The following is a 17,064-nucleotide window of genomic DNA, read 5'->3' as shown; positions in this document are numbered from 1 at the left end:
CTCTCTTGCTCTGGAGGGAGACCCTGTCTATATCCTCCCAGGCTGTTAGCTATAGAAAGAGTCTTGAAAAGATAGCTTGGAATAAAAGCAGTCAGTGTCTCTGCACACAAGACCTTCAGAAACACAAGAGGCTCATGTAGAATTGTCTCCCAACAACAACCAATTTGGGGAGAATCAGATCATAATGCTAATGAGTTTTCCTATCAGTGAATATAGTATATCTCTATATTTAAAAATATTTTCTTTCAAGTCTTTCACTGAAGTTTTATTATTTTTTCCATAAAGGTTCTATACATATTTTGCTAGATGTATTCCTGGGAATCATGAGTTAATAATATATTTTTTTGAAACTATGTTTTCTAATTGCTTGCTGTGTGATAGAGAAATACAGCTTCTTAAAAAACTTTTAAAAACTTCTAAATTGTAAAGTAAAGCATAGAAACAGAACACTAAATGAAACAAATGCAGAGCTTAGTGGATAACTATAAGATGGATATACTGTAGCCACTATCCAGGTCAAGAAACAACTTTTCCTGTCATCTCAGAAGTCGCTCTATTATATGCCCCATGCAGTTCACAGTTCTCTCTCTTCCCCCTAGATAACCACTATCCTGTCTTTCATAGCAATCTCTCCCTTGCATTTTTTTACCCTATAATTTAGTCTTGCCTGTTTTTTTTTTTAAAAACACCTTGTTATGTCTTTTAAGTCTCTTTTAATCTACGGATTCTCCCTCCATCCTTTCTTTTCCCTACACCTCATCTGTTGCAAACTCAGTCTGTTGGACACAGAGTTCTACAGTGTGGATTTTCCTGGTTGCGCACTCATGCTATAGTCCATCATGTTCCTGTGGCCTCTGTACGTCTTAGAAATTGGCAGCTTGATCCAGATGCTTCATGAGGCTCAGGTTTTATCCATTTATGTTCTTTTTTCAGGAAGTCTGGTTTTCACTCTTTTAAAAACATATTAGCAGCCATTGATACTCAATGTTTAGACTCATTAATTCATTGTCGGTTGCAAAAAGATGATATTCTATTTCTACCATTTTGCTTTCATGTATTACTTTGAATAATTGTATGAGATGCTTCCCTTTGCCTACTAGTTCATTATCCATGGAACAGTTTATACAGAAAAGGCAGAAAAAAATGCTTGAGTTTTTCCCTTTTACTTCCCCAGTTTTTTTTTTTTTTTTTTTTTTTTTTAGAAATGTGATGTTTATATTTTGATCTTAAATCTAGTCATTTAATTAATTTCTTATAGATTCTAATAATATTTACCTGTATCTTTTATGAGAGTAATTATCATCATAAAATGATGATAGTTTCGTTTTGCTTTTCATATTCTTTTCCCTTTTACTTCTATTTCTTGTTTTACTCTGCTGGCGAAGATTATGCAGTATCAACAAAGGTACTGACGGTGGGCTTATCTGTCTTGTTCTTTATTTTAAGGGACTACTTTTTACCTGTCATAATTCCAAGTAAAAGTATATTGTTTGATAGAAATTGTTTCTTAGGTAAAGGAAAATTGTCCTCATTCCTACTTTTGTAAAAATTCTTATTATCATAGACGGGTTTTAAGTTTTATCAAATGATTTTTTTTTTGCATTTATCAGGCAATCATATGGTTTTTTATCTTTTAGCCTCTTAATGTGGAGATTTAAATAGATATATTTCAGAATGCTCTTCCTATTAGGGTACAGAGGGGCCTGTAGTTTTCCTTTTTCAAACTGTCCTCAGAATGACCTGTAGGACCATTGCTTCTTTCTGTTCTCTGGGTAATTGTGTACTAGATTTAAATAATCTGTTCATTCAAAGTTTGATAGTTATTTTCTTTGTGGGATGTTAACATTTTAAAAAATTGAGGTGTAGCACATAAGGAACTTTTTATTTTTAATTTTTCTGTGTCCTTATGTTTTATATGTCTCTTGTAAACAGCATATTGATGGGTTTTAAAAAATCCAATCTCAAAATCTCTCTTTTAACTAATTTTAATCTACTTCTGTTTATTATCTAATTTGGTTTTATTTTTTTCTATCTTACATTGTGCATTTTATTTGTTCTGCTTTTTCTACTTTTTTGTTTTTTTGGGAGAGCTTTCTTTTGTACTTATTTAGTGTTTTTTTCTTTCTTATTCCACTTCCCCTCATTGTTTTGAAACTATATCTTCTACTGTTTATTTAAAATTTTTATCATTTATTTTTAACTTTCTAAAAACAGCACAGAGAATACTATACAGTGTATCCATTTTAGAGTTATATTACCTGGGTTTGAACCCAGCTCTTTGCTTACTAGCTGTGTGACCTTGGGTAAATTATTTAAACTCTGTGCCACTTCTTTTATCTGTAAACTGAGGATAACTATAGTATCTAACTCAGAAGGTTGTTACGAGGGTTAAGTGAGTTATTACATATGTCTGGTGCATTATAAACAATCAGTTGTGAGCTATTATTCATCTATATCTCAACTCTCTTCCCAATTAATACACATTTCTTAAACTCTGATTATCTCATCCTAATTTATGTGTTATTGTTAGCCAGTATTTTAGTTGTCTTTTTTCATTCCACAAATTAATTTTTTATTATTAATTTGTACAATGTTTGTTCAGATTTATTCACATGTCCCAAATTCTTTGCTCTCTATTCCTTTTTGAATCTCAAACCTTACTTCTTTTTTAAAAAATTAATTAATTAATTAATTTTATTTATTTATTTTTGGCTGCATTGGGTCTTTGTTGCTGCACGCAGGCTCTCTCTAGTTGCGGCGAGCAGGGGCTACTCTTCATTGTGGTGCACAGGCTTCTCATTGCAGTGGCTTCTCTTGTTGTGGAGCACAGGCTCTAGGCACGTGGGCTTCAGTAGTTGTGGCTCACGGACTCAGTCATTGTGGCTCGCAGGCTCTAGAGTGCAGGCTCAACAGTTGTAGCGCATGGGCTTAGTTGCTCCATGGCATATGGGATCTTCCCAGACCAGGGCTCGAACCCATGTCCCCCGCATTGGCAGGCAGATTCTTAACCACTGCGCCACCAGGGAAGTCCCTCAAACCATACTTCTTGACTCATTTTCAGAAATTTTATCCATGTTGGTCTATTGCTAGTAAATCCCCTTAGGTTTTGTTTATCTGAAAATGATTGTATTCCATCTTTGGTCTTAAAAAAGAGTTTTGCTATATAATATTGTACATCAACTGAAATTTTTTAAAAAACAGTTAATTAGAAAAACGAGTTTTGCTGAAACACAGTTTCAGACTGACAATTATTTTACTTCAGCACTTTGAATAAATTATGCTAATGTCTCTGGTATTTATTATCAGTCTAGAAATTGTTCTTTTGTAGGTGGTATACATTTCTCTTTGGTTACTTTTATGGTAGTTCCTCTATCTTTGGACTACACTTTTACTGTCATGCTTGAATTTACTTTTCATTTATCTTGCTTGATATCTATCATGCTTTCTATATGTGTGGATTCATATCTTTCATCATTTATGGAAAATTTTCAAACAATTTCTATTCAAATATTGTCTTTCCATTATTTTATTTCTCCTGTGGAACTCTGATTAGACACATATATCTTCCCTGATTCTTAGCCTCTTTTCGTTTTCCAACCCCTTGGCTTTCTGTATTTCATTCTGGGAAATTTCTTTAGATTTGTCTTCTAGTTCACAACTTTCCTCTTCAATTACATCTAATTTATATTTAATTTACAAATTATATTTTAAATTTCAGGGATCATATTTTTCAATTCTAAGCATTTTCCTTCAAATCTATCTGGTTGTATCTAATGGATTCTTTATTTTTTAGAAATCACCTTTATTTCTTTACATATAAAACATGATTATATTTATTCTCTATCTAGTAATTCCAACATCTAAAATCTCTGGGACAATAAATCTGTTAATTATTTCTGATGATTCTGTCTCATGGTTTATTTGTGTGTTTAGTAATTTTAATATTGTGAGCACTTACTTTGTTGAACATAATTGGTGAGATCTGTGTGCCTGAGATCTGCCAGCTACCAGTGCTCTAGCAAGTGCTTTGATTTCTTGGTTTGGAGTTTCTTTGATCATAAGGAGAGTGTAAGATTGAATTCCAGACTAGAGGGGGCCAGTTTCATGGGTTAAAAATTTCAGAGGGTGACTATTCCTCTTTTTCTTTTTCACCCTATCTAGAATCAGTGTGGAGACAGACTTCTTGATAAGCTTCTTTGGTTTGCTAGCATGAATATTCTTCCTAGGCCACCCTTGTCTAAGGTTATGCCCATCTTCAAATGTCCTGGTCTAGGGTGAGATTCTCAAATTTAGCCCATCTACTTCCAGTGGCCCAAGGCTTAGCCTCCTCCCATTCCCTACTCTGATATATGGATTTTGTATTTGCTTACACTGCATGCTACTTTTTACTCTTTTTCTTTTTTATGACTTTGGGATTTCTCTTACTTCCTTGCAAGCCAAGCTGTGTATTAAAAATAAGCTCACTGTAACAAAAATAAACAAATGGGACGTAATTAAAGTTAAAAGTTTTTGCACAACAAAGGAAACCATAAACAAAACAGAAAGACAACCTACAGAATGGGAGAAAATACTTGCAAATGAAGCGACCCACAGGGATTAATCTCCAAACATACAAATAGCTCATGCAGCTCAATATCAAAACAACAAACAACCCGATCAAAAAATGGGTGGAAGGACTAAATAGACATTTCTCCAAAGAAGACATACAGATGGCCAACAGGCACATGAAAAGATGCTCAACATTGCTTATTATTAGCGAAATGCAAATCAAAACTACAACGAGGTATCACCTCACACCGGTCAGAATGGTCATCATCAAGAAGTCTACAAGCAATAAATGCTGGAGAGGGTGTGGAGAAAAGGGAACCCTCTTGCATTGCTGGTGGGAATGTAAACTGGTACAGCCACTATGGAGAAGAGTATGGAGGTTCCTTAAAAAACTAAAAATAGAGCTACCATTTGATCCAGCAATTGCACTGCTGGGCATATATGTGGAGAAAACAATAATTCAAAAAGATACATACACCCCAATGTTCACTGCAGCACTATTTACAATAGCCAAGACACGGAAGCAACCTAAATGTCCATTGACAGATGAATGGATAAAGAAGATGTGGTACATATATACAATGGAATATTACTCAGCCATAAAAAAGAATGAGATTTTTTTTTTTTTTTTCTGTGTACTCTCTCTAACTTTCTGTCAGCACCAACCCCAATTTGGCTTTTGAGCTGAAGAGTTTTGCAAACACTGGGGCTGGTACTGCCTTTGCAAGTGACCGTTGGAGGAGTCGAACAGGCCTGGTTCAAGCACAAGAGCTGCCACTGTGAGCAAGTCAGTTATCTATTTACGCCTCAATGTCTTAGTCGTTCAAATGTGGATAAGACCACCAAGCTCCGAGTGTTGTGGGAATTAAAACTGAATTGAACTAGTGTGTGTTCTGCAGCCTGGATAGTACCTGAAACATAATGGCGGTCACTCAGTAAAGGAGAACTATTATCTCTTCTTCTACTGATGATAAAGCCAGATGAGTCCCCTAGAGTGTGGGCTGGGCTTAGCGGCTTACTTCCAACAAAAGAGCAGGGAATGAGAAACATAGGGAAGAGAAACTCGGGAACTCTACAATGGAGAACACTGGTTCTGTCTAAGGTCAACGCAGAAAAACCCAGATGGCTTTTTATTTTGGTTTTGCTGGTGGCTTTGTCCTAGATTAGCCCCAGGTTGTTTCAACCCGATGACCAGTCTCCCCTGACCTGACCTAGGGCAGGGCTCTGGGAATCGAATCTGGGGCCGACATCATTTCCTGCAGGAGCACAGTGTGTGGGTCTGGAGTGGAGATGGATTTTGCAGTCTGCAGCATGAAGGGGAAAGATGGGACAAAAAAAAAAAAAAAAGAATGAAATAATGCCATTTGTGGCAACATGGTTAGACCTAGAGATTATCGTACTAAGTGATGTAAGTCAGACAGAGAAAGGCAAATGTCATATGATATCACTTATATGTGGAATCTAAAAAAAAATGATACAAATGAACTTATTTACAAAACAGAAACAGACTCACAGACTTAGAAAACAAACTTATGGTTACCAAAGGAGAAAGTGGGGGGAGGGATAAACTATGAGGTTGGGATTAACATACATACCCTACTATATATAAAATAATCAACAAGCACCTACTATATAGCACAGAGAACTCTACTCAGTACTCTGCAGTAACCTATATGGAAAAAGAATCTGAAAAAGAATAGATATGGACTTATAAACTTAATTACTGTGCGAACTATTTGAAAAAATAAATCATCTAACCAAACAAAAAAAAAGAATATTGCTGTCATCAGCTAAAATGAAAAATGAAGTTCCTGTTGTTTCTAAGAATAGAAATACAGTTGTTCTACATCTCTGCATGAAGTGATCACTTAGTTCCTGAGTCTTGCATATATACTTATAAATACAATCGTAATAATTAAGTTTATACCAGTGTTGACAGAAATTGTCAAGAAAAGTATTTTCTAGAGCTACTTTCATTAATGTAGTTTATTTCACTGAGTGGTATTCCATGGAGTGATGTGAAATTATTTCATTTTTTCTCCTTTTAATTATATCTTACTGAAAGTAAAAAAAAAAAAAGATATGTGAATATGTGTAACTAAATCACTTTGCTGTACACCCGAAACACAACACTGTAAATCAACTATACTCCAATACAAAATAAAAAATTTTTAAAAATTAAAATAAGCTCATTGTAATTTATCCAAGACCTGGTAGAATAATGTGAGGAAGGCTTTTTAGAGTACCTAGGTCATACTGCTAGAAGCAGAAGCCAAGAGTAATCTTTTAAAAATGTAAGATGGTTTCCATCTCTCTCCTATTAAGACCCTCAAATGGCTTTCTCTAACACTTAAAAAATGTACCATCCATTCTGGCCTACCAAACCGGAAGCTGGTTCCTGGCACAGCTCACATCCCCTCCCTGCCACCTTGCTGCTCCTCACGAGTAGTGACCTTATTCCTGCCTTAGAGCCATTACACTAGTGGCTCCCCCTGGCTGGCTTGTTCTTATCATTCAGGTCTCACTTTAAATGCCACCTTTTCAGAGCAGTCTTCCTTGATTCACCTCCCTACTTCTGCATCTCATCACCATGTTTTAATTCCCTCTAGGGTACCTATTATCATTAACTGACATTTTCCCGTTTATTATCTCTTTTCCTACTAGAACATGAGACCTACAAGAGCAGGGACCTTGTTTGTCTGGTTTGCCACTATCCTCCCAGGGTTTAGAACAGTTCCTGACACACAGCAGCGACTCAGTGCATATTTGGTGAATGACTAGAGCTGAGTATTGGCAATGTCATCTCTTTAGACAAGACCTAGGCTCTCCAGTGCTCCACAGTGCCCCCTACTTCCTATTATCTCCCCATCCCAGTTTGCTTTGCTCTGGTAATTTTCTTATCTCCCTGGCTCTGGAAGGTATTGAGTTTTCAATCCTTACCCATAAATGTTACTCTAATTATCTTCGACATTTTGAGAGCAGAGGCTGTGTTTTATGTTTCTTTTCTTCTTCAATGTCTTGCCTATAGTAGGAGGGAAGGAATTAAAATTCTTTGAATATTTCCTACAAGTCAAGCACCAGCACAGCACTATACCTTAATTTATAGCCTCACAACAACACTATGGGGCCCAGGCATTACTATTTGTGTTCATTTAATAGGTGAGGACATTGAGGCTTAGAGTTGTCTAGGGTCATACAGTAAATGAAGGATCTGGCATTGGGACCTACCCAGACAACACACACTCAATATGAACCACTGTGAAAGGGCTGCTCATGTCTGAGGAACAGGTGGCTGTTTTCAATATGCAGAAGTCGAGATGGAGCAATTAATTGGATGTTTCAGAATATTTCATGTCAGGTTTTACTTAACAGTCTGGCTATTCATTTATCACTTTCATTCCACTGAGTCTATAAAGATTTAGCTTGAGGTGTATCTACACTTGGCGAGAAGAGGCTTTGAAGATGTTAATCGTGCTTTCCACATGATGAGGGTCCTGCACATCCAATAAGTGTCTGCTGTTGACAAATATTATGGAATCTGACAGCAAGGAGATTTTCCGAAGATAGTTATTTCAGTCAAATCATCACCTGTCACTGGATCACTGGACAAAGACAGATGCTGAATATACCAAATGTGTGCCACACCACCAAACAATCTTTTAAATAACAAAATCTTATTTTTATTTTTTACAGAAATTCAGATATTCCAACAAATTTCTTTATATCCTGGACCTTAAAAAAATTACACACAACTTTTGGACGCAATACAACAGAACAGAATGAGAAAGGGAGTCACTTTTTTTAAAAAAGATAAAAACATACTTCGTATACTTAACATTTAGTGACTTACATGTGTATTACCTATGTACAAATGGTACATTGTCAATGACCCATCTTCAGAGCACTATGGTATGCTAAATTACACTTAGGTTGTATGGAAAAAATTTCTTAAAAACATCTGCATGTGGGTAGGAAGCACTTTTTCATGTTCATAAACACCACTATTAGTGTTGTAGGACTCCCAGTGGAATCTGTAATTTACATAGATTAGAGAAAGCCAATACCTTCTATTTTCATTATAGATAAAGTAGAGAGGTACCTCCCTTTAAATCAAAAATGAATTCTTGAAAAGTTGTGTGTAATTAAATTTAGTAAGCAGGGTGTTTTGAATGCAGTGGGAGAGTTAATATTTAAAGCAACAAATAACTCCCAGAACGGCTAATACTTTAGAGATAATAAGTATTCCCCTAATTTGGTTCTTTAGAAAATCCATATCTTTGTGAATTGAGTTTCACATATTTGACTGTATCTGTAATATACTTTTTAGCCATTTGAAACATAATCTCATTTATGGTGAAAAGATGTAGTACCAGAAACATTTGGCAAAACTAGGAGTGTGGTCCTAATAGAGACAGGGTAAGAGAAAACAACCATGATCTGTACCTTGCTTGATTCTTCTTGTATTATCCTCTGTCTGCTCTTCCAGTGATATATACTAATTGGATCTTAATTTTGAGTCTAAAAATGAAGGCATTCTACATGTTCATGTTTTCTGCTCAGGTATAGCACATGGTTTGGCTTACACTGATTACCACACACATACGTTTTAGCTTGTTTTCGTTCTCAAGCAATTGGCTACTTCAATATTAAATATTTTTCTGTTGTTGCATATTGGCAGGATACGTGGTGAGGGTGATGGCGGGGGAAGCCTGGGAGCAAAAGACTGTTGAAGACAACTGATCATTTGTCACTACTTCTAAATGCCAACCAACTAAAAAACAATTGAGTTTTCTTGAAACCAACATTAGTAAACAAAAAGGCAACTTACTCCTATCAAGTTTCTTCGACCTGTGTAAGTTTATATTCATTTATTTCTAAGGCTATTAAATTATTATTTATTTTGTTAGTACCACTTACTATCATTTAGAAATGGGTTTAATGGAATGGTGTTTTTTTAAAATAAAAATGAGTGCCTGTCAGTAAGGGAAAGAAAGGATATGGATTTCTGATGTTATGTATGGCAAAGAAATAGAAAAAAAGAAGGTATTTTAGATGCTATTTATAAAGTATATTAAATTCCTATGCATATATTAGGGAGAATTAGAAAAAGTGTTTGTTTGATAGCAGCCTATACATTATATGTAAGCATCCAAGGTGAAAATGAGCTTTCTATATTTTTCAGAGTTCCTTGATGCTGTTTCCTGAAAGATAGGGAAATCTACGTTGCTCGGGAAACTATGATGTAAAGATGTACTTCCTGTAATATACAGCTTGATGGAGTAATAGTATATGTCAGAAACACTTTCTCAGTAATAACGTGTACAGACAGATTAAACTGAACACAGACTTGGTAAAAAGTTTGAAGCGTTACATCTCTTAACCGAGTGGTTTTAACTAATTACACAGTGACATAAATGAACGGCAGACATGGGAACCAAAGGTCATGGCTCCTATGAAAACATTCACAGGCATTTTCTAAGATGCTTCCTCCATAACTGATGCTTGATCAGCTTCTTGGCTATTGAAATAGGAATAATTTAGGATGGACTGCCTTTTTTAAAATAATCTTTAAAGGTTAAAGCTTTTTGTTTTCTGTTTGATTAAAAAAGGACAGTTTACAAACTTCGGTACATATATATTTTACATATTAATTCTAGCACATTTATATTCCTTTTCCTTAAAATATTTCCTGAATGTGATTTCTCATGAATATTATCTGCTCTTATTCAATGATAGTTTCCAATGAGCTGGTGTTTAATCCGTGATCACATCTCCTTCCAGAAAATCACTCCCATCTCTGCCGCTCTAGATTTAGAAGGTGCTTTGACAGTGGATGCTTCACTCTCGCCCATATCCATCTTGGTACTCTGATCTCTCCCAAGCGTCTTCCTTCTCAATGTTGATGTACAAAAGCTGTTATTCAATTTGTTTAGCTGTTATTTGATTTGTTTTGTGCTCATTCTAGAGAATATTGGCTTAGCAGAACTGCAGAAGGGGGTAAGGGGTGGGGAAGAGAAAGACAAAAGAGAGAAAGAAGAAATGCATCATTTTCTGTCCTCAAGATTTTTGTGCATATTTGTCACGGAAAAACCACACCAACAAATGGTTCCAATGCACTTTAGATTTGTTATCAAAAAAGACTGAAAAGTTTGAGGTTTCTGGTCCATTAAACAAACAGCACAGTCTTCCTGGTGAGGGGATCCCCTGATAACCCAGACATGCATATTCCCTATGTGTGGGTGAAGATTACAGGCTGCTTTGAAAGAGCAAGGAAGAAGGCAAAATGATCCCAAGCATCATTGATTTTTCTGCCTGGCATAGAAAATGTCTCCTTGAGTATTTTCCTTTTCCTTCCAAGTTTTACTTTATTATCCAATCAACATTATAACAGCTACAAAAAGAATGATTATAAAGATGAATCATCCATGATCCAATCACCTTGAGACATGAACGGTTTTCTTCCCATGTCTCTTTCTATTTCTTATCTAAATGTGCACTTATTTGGTATAGTAGGAATCACAGTATAGATGACATTTTTAACATTATATTAAAAACATTACATTTCCTGCGTTTGCACTCTGCATCATCAGCATCAGTTTCTCATGACTGCACAATATTCCATTCCATTCTCATTCCTCTCCAGTCCACGCTCAATATTACATTCTCAGTGATTTCACAAATGTCAGATATGTAGGTAGGTTTCTGTTTCTTTTGTTATTATCAATAATGAATATCTTTGCATTATAAAACTATGTGTTCTCTTAAATTCTTTCTTTAGGACAAATGCTCAGGGGATGGCTGCTTTTCCTTTTCTCCAACATATTAGTGACTGTGCCTATATTGATAGAGACCACAAACAGTATGATCGACTCTATTCTTTGGATGATTTTCATAGACTTTGGCACTGTTAACCAGGGCTTAAGGGCATGTTATATATTGTTAAGATCGGTCAGTGCACCTAGTTGGCCAGATTGGGGCTGAAAGAAAACAGCCTGTTGGGTTTTGCATCACAGAGCACTTAGAAACACAAATTATAATAAAACAATTGGCTCATTATTCAGTTTTAGTCCTCGTTTCACATCTCAAGATAAGATTATGCTTTTTGAATAAGTGCTAGGGAAACCTCTGATTCTGTCGTTGTTTCTAGAATTTATCCCCTTGTTGTTTTCCAACATGCTTTAAAAAATTTTAATGCACTTTATGATTTTTAACGAACTTCTCTCAGTGAGAGAAGTTGCTGTAATGTACCCAGACTACACAGGGGATAATTGAAATATGATCATGTCATAATGATGATTAGTCTGTAATGATTCTGTGAGCTTGAATCACGCTGGCAGAGTGATTTCTTCAGATAAGCAACATAAGCAAGCCATCCGTGGATTTTACACAGTGCTACAGGCACTTCTGAACTTTGTGTGGTCTCTGTTGCCTTGTCATGGAGGTGCTCTTGCTCGATGGAATCCAAAGTTGGGCTTGTGGGTCCATGATTCCACTACTCCAGCATAATTCACTCACTCTGCATAATTTTCTATTTAAAATCCACAAAGCTGCATGCCTGGGTTTTCAAGTAAGATTTGTGAAAGGTGCTAGTGGGGGAGGGGGAGGGGGAGGAGGAGTGGGGTTGTAAGTGTCGGAAGGAGAACAGGGAAATGGGCGATGAAAAGTGGCCGTGCGTGTGGAAGAGAAGGTAGTCCCGGGAAGTGCACTTCTCAGGACTATACCTGTGTGATGTAGGGCAAGAGGGAGGCCAGAGGGAGTCCCCATTGTCTTGAGGTTTGCAAATGAACAGACCCCTGATTTCATGATAGAAAAGCCTGACGTGGTGTGAACCATTTGTTAGCATCTCGGAAACAGGAAACAGAGAGACTCCGGCTTTCTCTTTCCCCAGCTCTAAGCTGCCTGATTTGGCTTTATAACATCCCATTGGGCTGGGAAGAGAGCAAACAGGGGTGGAAGGGCTTTAGATCAGGGCTTTAGTTCTGACACCCAAGCCTGGGGAGAAGGGAGCTTCCTACAGGGTAGGCACCTCCCTGGGAAGATTCTGAGCCTTCTTGTAGGAAGGGAACCTCTGTGGCCAGTCTCACAGGGTTTCCTGTTTATGCCCCACCATCTGGGCCCATGGCGGAGGAGCAGACCAGGACAAGTCATTCATCACCAACCCTTCCCGGATCTGCTTTGGTCTTGGGTCACGGGTAGCCTCCGGGTAGCCAAATGCCTCACTGGATCCCTCGTTGTCATCTCACCATCGATTACTCAGCCCTTCCTTCTTTCAGTTCTCTTCTTTGTTGACCACTATCCACATTGGGACTATACTCCCCAGTACTGACCTTGGGTGGGGAGCTGAAGAGTGAATGGGAAAAGAGAGAGTGAAGCCTGCAAGCCAGGCCTGGACTAGGGGAGGCAAGTGGGGCTCCTCGGGTGTGAGATTTAAGGAGGCGCTCACTCTCAGGGTCGTGCCAATGCAGGGCGAGGGCCTCCTTAAATTCTGCGTGCTAGGCTCCTCATCTGCCTCACCCTAGCCCCGGTCCTGCTGCGAGCACGGGCTGCCCTGTAGGAGGCCTCCTGGGAAAGCTGGCTGGGCTGGGGCTACTCAGACATGGCTCCCACTGTGTATTCCTTCTTCCTAGTGCGCGACGCCACCACGCAACAGGAACCCTGGGGCATGTGAGAATTCTGCAGCCTGTGCCAGGCTAAAAGAACCAGCACCTGTGTTCCAGGGTTGATCAGAACACCAACACTCCTTATACAAGACCAGGACAACACTTTGCCAAAGGAGTACAATTAGAATTCTACAGCAATCACTTAAATGGCCTGCACAAAGAATTTTCCACCTGAAAGCTTGGAAGGGGCTAGCCCTTCAAACAGACGTGTGAAGCCAGCAGGTGGAATAGGATAAAGGGCAGGGTTTCCCTCTCCAGATGTTACTGTCACTCCTTCTGCCTAATAATTCTGAGACACCAGGGCCGTTTGCAGAATTTGGTGGCAGCATTAGCATGGTTACACTGTGATCTTCGCTTTGTAAAACATTCTGCTTTTTTCAAAACTTTTGCTAACATTTCCCACGCACCATGGACGTTGCATAGCTCAGGGGAGGCGATTTAAAAGCTGTCATCTCCTCCCAGGTTTGTACAGAGCAGGGCTGAATAAATAAGTCATTCAGTGCTGCTGTGGATCTTTGTTCAGCCGGGTTTGTCCTTGTAACACGTCATGGGCTCCGAGTCGCCCATGTTTCATTTCCAAAGGGCTCTTTGCAAACCCTTTACGAAGCTGTCATTTGAATCGCTGCTCATGAGAGCAGCATTTATAACGGCCACATTGTCCAGGCTGTCTAAATGCTGTGGTGTCGCTGAATTTTCTATGTGTTTGCCGGCTTTGAAAGGTCTCCTGTGATCTGCTTCTGCGTATTGTTCCTATCCGACCTATTCAGTTAGGGCTTGGAGCTCCCACTGTCAGGAGAGCTGAGGGGCAGGCACTGTCTAAGTGAGAAAAATGCTTCGTGGGGGTGGTCAGGCTTTTAGCAGAATAGCTTGCTGAATCTTTGTTGTGAAAATGAGTAAGGGCGGAATTCCAGGCCATTTTTTCTCATCGGCTATACAAGCTTAGTCATTTTCTCTCACTCTATTGTTTCAAACTGTGCCCACCTCTGATAGTGCCTTCTGACACCCTTCATCTCTGGGAGGTTGAATACAGTCCCCTGGAAATAACATCTCACCATCTATACTCTCAGGTGGTGTAGACAGGATCTGCCCCACAGCGGGTGTGGCAGGGTAGAGCTGGCTGCAGATTCTCTGCCTTTCCTCTCCTTGAGAGATGGGGTCTATGCTCCCCTCCCCTTCAGTCTGGGCTTTAAGAGTACTGGTGGTTTATTTTTTAACGTGGTAAAAGAAAAACACATAAAATATAATTTACCGGGGCTTCCCTGGTGGTGCAGTGGTTGAGAATCCGCCTGCCAACGCAGGGGACACGGGTTCGAGCCCTGGTCTGGGAAGATCCCACATGCCGCGGAGCAATTAGGCCCGTGAGCCACAATTACTGAGCCTGCGCATCTGGAGCCTGTGCTCCGCAACAAGAGAGGCCCGCGCACCGCAATGAAGAGTGGCCCCCGCTCGCCACAACTAGAGAGAGCCCTTGCACAGAAACGAAGACCCAACACAGCCGAAAATAAATAAATAAATTTATAAAAAAAAAAAAAATACAATTTACCATCTCAACCATTTTGAAGTTTACAGTCCAGTAGTGTTCAGTATATTCACATTGTTGTGAAACAGATCTCCAGGACTTTCCATCTTGCAAATCTGAAATTCCATACCCATTACACAACATCCCCCTTTCTCTTGGTAACATACCCCCATCCCTTAGTAACCACCATTCTGCTTTCTGTTTCTATGAATTTGATGCCTTTAGATAGCTCCTTTAAGTGGAATCATGCAGTATTTGTCTTTTTGCAACTGGTATATATTTTACTTAGCATAATGTCCTCAAGGTTCAGCCATGTTGTAACCTGTGACAGGATTTCCTTCCTTCTTAAGGTGGGATAATATTCCATTATATGTATGTACCACACTGAGTTTATCCATTCATCTGCTGATGGACATCTGGGCTGCTTCCACCTCTTGGGTATTGTGCATAGTGCTGCTATGACGTGGGTGTGCAAATACCTCCTCAGGACCCCGCTTTCAATGCTTCTGGATATATACCCAGAAGTGGGATTGCTGGATCACATGGTAGTTCTGTTTTTAATTTTTTGAGGAACCTCCATACTGTTTTCTATTGCACCATTTTACAGTCCCACCTACGGTGCACAAAGTTTCCAATTTCTTCACATCTCTCTGACACTTGTTATTTTCTGCTTTTTTGAGACTAGCCATCCTAATGGGTGTGAGGTGATATCTCACTGTGGTTTTGATTTGCATTTCTCTGATGATTAGTGGTGTTAAGAACCTTTAGAGAACTGGCAGTTTCTGATTCCCCTGCTGGAGTGACCACATGGAGAGGCCTTGGTAGTATGTGGACAGGGAGAATGGCCTGGCTGAGCCCACCTTCCCAGCCATTCCTGCAAGGGCCCCCCCTATGCATGAAGCCTTCTTGGACCCTCCATACTACTGATCTACCTGCCAAATGCCACAAAGTGACCCTAGTTGATGCTACATGGAGCTGAAGAACTGCTCAGCTAAACCCTTCCCGAATTCCTGATCCACACAATTGTGACATATAATAAAACTGGTTGTTAGTAGCCATCCTAATGGGTGTGAGTTTTTTCAACAAAACTTTGACAAAGTTTTAAGCCACTAAATTTTGGGACAGTTTGTCATGCAGCAAGAGATAACTGGAACAGTGGGCAGATGCCCTTTCTCTGCCTGTGGTTTGGATTTGCTGCATTAAATACACTGTAAATGACATGAACAGCTAGACAGCTGGCACAGTGCTCACAGGTCAGGAAGAGTGCGCCATCTTTGGCTTGTGCGTTCCTTCCTGACACATAATTTCTAGAGGAGCAATACCTGAAACCCCGTCCTCCACCTACTGGTCTATCCATAGCCTCTCTTTGGGCAATCATTGGTTTGTCCCTCAGGTGGTCTAACTGTAGGGCATTAGGATCTGTGCTGAAAATAAATGCATGCTCACAACATACTTTTGGGCTGAACTAAGGCCTAACACTGACTGTTGCAGGTTGATTAACACCAGCACTGTAGGTGATGAGAAGGTCTGAATTCGTTGTGATTACACGTATCGATATACGCCCATTGCTCATCTTTACTTGCCGGCCACCCTCCCACTCATCAATCCCCATCAGCACGCTCTCTGGCCCCTGACTGCAGTGATGTGAGAAAACAGTGAGACAGGAAGCTACACACCAGTTACCGGCCCTTCGATATTCTCTAATGCCTTTTTACACCAACCAGAAAGGTAACACCAGTACTTCTTTCTGGGCTTTATAATTCAGCTTGCGTCCACATTCTTAGTTGCTTGCAGCCTGGACTTTTCAATGGGCCTGGCTGTGACGGTACCTGCTAGGTGGCATCTATAGTTTCAGGACTGGTGCCAGAGGCAGAGGGACGGGGAGTGGGCAGAAAAGGAAAGGAGGACGAAGTATTATAATCTTTGGCTCTTTTCACGTAGGACCAGTGACTATGTTTACATTTTTAGAACAGAAAGCAAGATACAAAATAGAAATAACTTACTCCTGAAGACTTCCACCACCCTACCTGTCATAGTTCATTTTGGTTTCTTTCTATCATATTTCGGTTTATTTGCTTCATAGCACTACACATGATCTGTAACTATCTCATGTATTTTCTTCTTTTCTGCCTTTCTCCCCCATGAGAGTGTGAGCTCCAGGCCATCAGCACCTCCTCTGTCTTGCTCATGAGTGCACCGCCAGCTCCCAGTCCTGAGCCTGATGGCAGGTGATCAACAAATACTTGCTGAACGAATGGAAGAATTAAGAAACAGAAGAGCATCTCCCTCTCCCCCGCCAATAATCCACTAGGTCAGTGCTTCTCACACTTCAATATG

General features: G+C 39.3%; 1 protein-coding gene and 1 long non-coding RNA gene across 4 annotated transcripts in view; one reads left to right on the top strand and one right to left on the bottom strand.

The window, feature by feature from the left end:
* Positions 1 to 17,064, bottom strand: part of LHFPL3 (LHFPL tetraspan subfamily member 3) — a 597,562-nt gene that overhangs the window by 37,507 nt on the left and 542,991 nt on the right. Inside the window, exon 3 of one of the 2 annotated variants that reach the window (XM_059934133.1) lies at positions 10,400 to 10,533. The exons of the other annotated variant lie outside the window; for it this stretch is intronic. Within the exon in view, the coding sequence (XP_059790116.1) occupies positions 10,505 to 10,533 (29 nt within the window). The 3' untranslated portion in view covers positions 10,400 to 10,504. Of the gene's footprint in view, positions 1 to 10,399; positions 10,534 to 17,064 lie in introns of those variants that run through there. 2 annotated transcript variants of the gene reach the window in all.
* The window catches only part of LOC132372087 (uncharacterized), a 102,303-nt gene that overhangs the window by 83,842 nt on the left and 1,397 nt on the right, over positions 1 to 17,064 (top strand). For both annotated transcript variants that reach the window (XR_009505088.1, XR_009505086.1), the window contains exons 4-6: positions 9,227 to 9,400; positions 16,219 to 16,455; positions 16,874 to 17,038. This is a non-coding gene — a long non-coding RNA (uncharacterized LOC132372087). The remainder of the gene's footprint in view (positions 1 to 9,226; positions 9,401 to 16,218; positions 16,456 to 16,873; positions 17,039 to 17,064) is intronic.

Source organism: Balaenoptera ricei, chromosome 9 (assembly GCF_028023285.1).
Source record: "Balaenoptera ricei isolate mBalRic1 chromosome 9, mBalRic1.hap2, whole genome shotgun sequence".
NCBI lineage: Eukaryota > Metazoa > Chordata > Mammalia > Artiodactyla > Balaenopteridae > Balaenoptera > Balaenoptera ricei.
The sequence above is the reverse complement of the archived record's forward strand: the minus strand, read 5'-3'. Positions and strand labels throughout refer to the sequence as shown.